Genomic DNA, 5,925 nt, shown 5'->3' with positions numbered 1-5,925 from the left:
TGAGCATATAATACATAATTTTGCTTTCGCTTTCCAGTTTTCACAGTTATCAACTCAGGGATTCCCTAATTTCTTGAAGACAGCTTGTTGGAAACACTCTGTCTTTGACTAAACAACTTGAAAAGAATGACTCAGCTCACGCTGCATCTCAATTGATGCTTGGTATTAGACTAACCAGGCTAAAGATATCTGCAACTTTTGGAGGTGAATGGTGGTTATATAATATGTAAAATGATAAAATTAGATAAGCATGTGAGTGAAAAGTAAAGGGTGTGAGTCTAATGTTTGGATTATCATTTTAGTTTTCCATTAGCGAAGTAAACCAGTTTGTTTCTCCCAATAGTCTTTTGAATTGATCTTTCCTTCATTGGAAAATGCTGCTCACAGAACAATCATCGTGAACACGCCATATCGTTTCACCCAGAAGACTAGCGACTGACAGGACCGTCAACTGTGGGAAATAATTCTTCTCCGTTACTGGAACGGTATTAGTAATAATGACCTCTTGGAATAGGCCACTAGACAGTCTCTCGACCGCAGGTGGGCTGTCAAAAACATCTATATATCAATAAAGCGGTAGCTTCACACATACAAGAAGCATGTACATGGTGTGACAAAAAGGAAGTCGGCATGTATTAAAGATCAAAGAGTTTCGTCACTGCCATCACATAGAAAAAAATCTCAGGTTCCCTAATCTTTGTTTAATCATGATAGTCCCTGCTTTATATGAGATGCAAGCCTTATTGTATTTTTTTTCAGGTATCAATAAAGTGGTTAAATTTATGCCTACTCCGCAAACAAGGCAGGAGTGACATTGATGCTAACAAACATAAATAAGTTTGATAAATGAATTCCATGATACTGTGCCATTGCTTCAACATGTGATACTCTTCCGGTTAACTACCTTTCATAATTACAAATATACTATCCCCGAACAGTTTTTATAATCCATCCTGATACTTTTATAAACTCTTTCTTTATGCACTGTATGCAAGAAGAAGTAGCATAACTGTAGTGTCCGATTACGTTTTGTTGTGTGAAAATCGGCATCCTAGATTTTAATGACCAAACATAAAATCCTGCAAACTCTACGACTGCACTATTTTAGAAGACATGGTGCTTATAAATAGCTGACCACATTCAGGCTTTCCTATCATAAGCAAACTGGTACATGGACAATACCGAAGCACGTTCTTATGTTATTTACTAATCAGGAACAAAAGAAAATCTTAATTTCATTAAAAAAGAAAAACGTGATAAAATAAAGAGTGAATTTCACTAGTCATCATGTTAAGAAAAAGCAAAATGCAATAATATTTCCAACCGTAAGAGTTTGTTGCTTTGCAATGTATTACCATTCAATAGTCAATTGTAAAAGTGATGCATCTGCAAATTAAATTGCAAGATATCCAATTCTTTCAGTTACATGATACATCTATATGATTTCAAAATAATATGTACAACAAATAGAGTAATACCAATTGATGGTTAATTAAATTTAACTTGCATAAATGCTGAGACAATTTGTTCAATAGCATGTGAAGCTGTTAAAAAAAATCCGGTAGCACATAGAAGTTTGTTCTTGTTAAAAGAAGGTTTGACTCTAATAGTCACCTGAAAACAGCATGAGTGCAGCATGCATATACTTCCCTAGCACCTTCCTCGTGGAGAAAAGCTGCACCTTTGGCAATAGTTCCTAAGAGCCAACAGCAACATATGTCAGTACTTGGATATTTAAATGAGAGAAAATTGGCTTTCAGCTTATCATTGATCCTTGTCGATTTCAAATTATTAAATGGCATACAAAGCCTTACAAGCTCTTAGTAAGATTGTTGTGGCGACGCTTGATGGTTCCATAAATTATTTTCTTGAATGCAATTTTCAAGATCGGTGAGTATGAGAATGTGATATTGGAGTTCAATCATACACCAATTTCTAAGAAAGTATACCATAATGTAATTGTATAAGCCTCTACTTACCTGCTGTGTCAATCATATCATCCACCATAACCGCAACTTTTCCTTTAACATCACCTATCAAATTCATTACCTGCAAAAGGCTATGGAAGTTGTTTAACATGACACTAAAACTTTACACAAGAATGATAAGTTGTTATTTCGGTTAGTCAGTTTGCAGCAAATATATTTGATAAATAATCAATTCTAATGGCCGATAGTCGCAAAATGGATCCCTAGTTATTAACGGTAGAACCTGTAGAAACCGCAGATGGTCCATTTTCAATTTAATCATGGCGCATTGTACACAGGTTTTAAAAATGTAAACACCGTGTGGTATTGACAGCATCTACCAATATAAAATGTCATGTGTTTATCATCTGCATGCATAAGACCACCAAAGAGTAATTATGAGCTTTCTTAAATACGCTTTGCCTATAATATTAATACCAGCTAGTTCGACAACACATAAACTGATCTAGCAGTCAAGCAAATCACACCTCAAGAAATACTAGTAAAACTTGATGCAACGCGCTAAAAATTGTGATGCCAGCTAAAGTCAACACTTTTCATACATCAAATCTTAAATAGTTTGGCAATTGGCATACATCTTTTAGCCTTCAAAATTCTCCCGTCTTACAAATAACTAAATAAGAGGTCAAAAAAGAGAGGATAAAATTTATTGCCTGTTTGTAGCATAAAAATATCGACTCAATAAATTGTAGAACAATAGGCTAGCATGAAACTACCTCGGCAACATTATGACCCTGACGTCTTTTATCCACAATGGCTAGGGGTGCATCAGATAGTTTCTTGGCAAAAGATCTAGCTCTTGCAACCCCTCCGACATCTGGAGAGACCACTACCAAGTCATTGGAACATATTTTCTTGCTCGCAAGATAATCGAGGATGACAGGCTTTTGCAGTGAAAAAAAAAGAGTTAAAACAGTGACTAATTAATAGAAAAAATAGTAGTGAACAGAAAACTTCATGCAATTACCTGACAGTAAACATGGTCCACTGGAATATCGAAGTAACCCATGGACTGGCCAGAGTGGAGATCACAAGCAAGTACGCGATCTGCACCTGCCTCTGTGATCAGGTTGGCCACTAGCTTGGCAGCAATAGATTCACGTCCTTGGGTCTAGCGATAAAAAAACAGATTCACAGGATGAAATAGAGTGCAACTGAAAATGGTAAATTCATAGCATCGCTCAAGAGCTGGTTACTTATTAGATTCATAGGTTTTCGTATTCATCAAGCATGTGTGCATCATTAAGAACTCATCTAGCTAGTAAAATATATGTTGAACTTGCCTTTCTATCGGCTCTAGCATATCCAAAGTACGGAATCACTGCAGTAATGTTTTTGGCTGAAGCTCTTCGGCAAGCATCTATCATTACCAAAAGCTCCATAAGATTTTCGTTGGCTGGAGGACAGGTGGGTTGGACCAAGTACACATCACAGCCTCGTACACTTTCTTGCAGTTGAACATAAATTTCTCCATCAGCAAACCGCTTGACATAAATTTTTCCAAGGTCGAGACCCATATACCAAGCAATTTCCTAAGTGACAGAAATCCTCCATATCAATTAATATATTAATGTATGAGTAAAAGCAGTGAGAACTGAGAATGCAAGGCATTGCAGAAGTGGAGATAGTGTTAATCTGATATTCTGATTGCCCGAAACAACTACAGAGATCAAGACATGGACCAGTTGACACAAGCAAGAAGGATGTTTGAATGGCTTGAAAAGTCTGCAACAAATGGTGCTTGATCAAATAGCACGAAGGATTATGGCTTTTGTTTGATTGTGAAGGCATTCGTGCTGTAGTCTCCAGTCGGAGGACTTTTGGCAGGGCTAAATGCCTAAGGTGGTGGTAAATTGTAGTGACATTGGAGATAATAATGAAAAACATGGATGGAAGGTGGTCAAATGGATACAGCTGCAGAGATCAAGATATAAACAGGATTCATTGCCACCTATTGCAAAAGATCAAGAAGAGCACCTGTACAGCTCGAGTTTGTAACTGAGAGGTAATAAACAGGATAAATGCAGTTAATAGAACGAGAGTAGTTGTTTGGTTTGACTTGCTGCCAGGAGAAATGATATGCAGGAAATTTTAGCCTGTTCTTCTCAATCTTTCTCAATTCTGCTTGTTCTTCTTTCTTACCATAGAGCCTGAATAAATACGAATCATCTCATATATAATCTTATTATCTGTCAAAAATATAGTCTTGAATGAATATAAATATCAACATTGGACAAACATTAATGCCAATAAATCGAACCAGCTAATTCAATTCAATCAAGTGTAATCTAGTGACCAACTTAAATTGGCACCATATTGTCAAAAACCCAATGCATGGAGATAAGAGAACCCCTTGTTGTTCAACACTGTCAAATGGAAGCTAGAGGACTGGTGACCTAAGGAAGCAAAAAGGCAATCATGATCTCTATCGACACTGCAACTCACCTGAGAAAGTGCAGAATTGGCAGTGCCAGAGAATATTTTGAGCCTGGTATTACCGCTGTTTGTGTTCGTCGCTTTCTCCAGCCGCTTGGATTGCAATAAATTTGGAAGTATATTGTCGTTAAGAACCGGAACACAAGGCTTTCCATTCACTGGCTCCATCCGTTCGCATTTCTATGTTATACAAACGACAAAACATATATGCATAAAAATCCCATGCTCTACTTTCAGTCCATTCAGGAAACGGAAGTTGAGATTTCATTTCTCGTTCAGTCAAAACCAGCTTCTTCTCGAAAAAAAAACAGAAGCTTGAAAATTTTACTTTCGGCGACAAAATCAGGACACATGATAACAGACTATTCCTTTCACACACGAAAACATGTAAAAATACTACAAACTTCGTGAATAAATTCATCAAAAATGATTAACCATGGTGAGAAGAAGAAACATAAGAGGCTTTGTACGTACGACGGCGTTAGGAGCAACCGTTCGTTGGGAAATGCAGCTGGGGTGGGTGAGGGAGCCACGAGAGAACAGACAGGAAGCTGAAGATGGAGAAGTTGCTCGAAATACCAACGACGCCATGCTTACGACGGCGGCAGCGGCTCTTCCTCAGCGTGTGAACTTTTCGGTTGTGGTTGGGGATTTGGTTTGCTTGGGTGAAGAGGTCTCTCTCGTCAATAGGTGGCTTTTCCAGGATGATATCTTGCCCTGTCGAATCACCTTCACCTCCCTTTTCCTTTCTTATGCCTTTTCTTTTATTTAATTCAATAAAATGATTTAATTTTACTTAATTCTCTTCTTCAACTCAAATACTCCTAAAAAAATTTATATTTTTATATTATTGTTGTTGTTATCATTATTAATTTATTATTGCAATTATTATATTTTCCCTGTCTTATTCAAAAACGATACATTTTATAATTAAAATAATTCTGTTCCGAATAAAAAATGGAAATAGATTGGTGTTTGGTTACATTCTTGTTTGAACAAGTGTTTAAAGAATTAAATGTCATAATATTTTTTCTTTGTCTCGTTCATTTCCATGAAATTAATCGAATTTTTACCTAAAACTGCACACTGTTATGAAATATATACACGAAACTACAAGTTAATATAAATTAATGCGAATATATTTCTAGTATTATTAATATCAGTACTCTAGTGTAAAAAAAATTGTTGTGTTCTCGTAAACAAATAGTCAGCGATTTTATTATTTTACAAATGTGAGTGATATTTTCACAAATAAAAAAAAAAATTTGAAATGACACAAAGTGAATGTTACTTTGATAAATAAGAAAATTTTAATGGCTAAAAAAGAGACGGTCATATTAAATAACTAATTTGTCTGATATTTTGGTTTTGCTTGGAATTAAATTAGGATATAATGGTAATTTTATCTCAAACTTTACAAACTAATTGAAAAACACTTGATTAAAAAGCATGTATTGTAGTAATATAGTAAGGAGTAAAATATGTATGTAACATAAAAAAA

General features: G+C 35.7%; 1 protein-coding gene across 6 annotated transcripts; it reads right to left on the bottom strand.

The window, feature by feature from the left end:
• LOC140834654 (ribose-phosphate pyrophosphokinase 1) lies at positions 1 to 5,162 on the bottom strand. Of its 6 annotated transcripts, none has more exons than XM_073199689.1 (9): positions 5,056 to 5,162; positions 4,899 to 5,016; positions 4,434 to 4,604; positions 3,272 to 3,520; positions 2,956 to 3,099; positions 2,705 to 2,872; positions 1,980 to 2,049; positions 1,615 to 1,696; positions 1 to 545 (listed from the first exon to the last, which is right to left on the bottom strand). In XM_073199689.1, the coding sequence occupies exons 2-9, from the start codon at positions 5,013 to 5,015 to the stop codon at positions 365 to 367; spliced, it is 1,182 nt and encodes a 393-aa protein (XP_073055790.1). In that variant the 5' UTR covers position 5,016; positions 5,056 to 5,162; the 3' UTR covers positions 1 to 364. The 6 variants fall into 6 exon arrangements, 5 of the variants coding, with proteins under 5 accessions (XP_073055790.1, XP_073055791.1, XP_073055793.1 ...); XR_012118743.1 differs by adding an exon at positions 1,815 to 1,867 and having other exon boundaries at positions 501 to 545; positions 4,899 to 5,162; XM_073199690.1 differs by having other exon boundaries at positions 4,917 to 5,162.
• Between the last annotated feature and the right edge of the window lie 763 nt (positions 5,163 to 5,925).

Source organism: Primulina eburnea, chromosome 6 (genome assembly GCF_022965805.1).
Source record: "Primulina eburnea isolate SZY01 chromosome 6, ASM2296580v1, whole genome shotgun sequence".
NCBI classification, from domain to species: Eukaryota; Viridiplantae; Streptophyta; class Magnoliopsida; order Lamiales; family Gesneriaceae; genus Primulina; species Primulina eburnea.
This window is presented reverse-complemented; position numbering and strand designations above follow the sequence as displayed.

Coding starts and splice junctions, on each gene's coding strand:
- LOC140834654 (XM_073199689.1), bottom strand. CDS start 5,015: ATGGCGTCGTTGGTATTTCGAGCAACTTCTCCATCTTCAGCTTCCTGT. Junction 3,521..4,433: donor CCAATTCTGCACTTTCTCAG/GTGAGTTGCAGT, acceptor TCTGTCACTTAG/GAAATTGCTTGGTATATGGG. Junction 1,697..1,979: donor TGATATGATTGACACAGCAG/GTAAGTAGAGGC, acceptor GTTGGCTCTTAG/GAACTATTGCCAAAGGTGCA.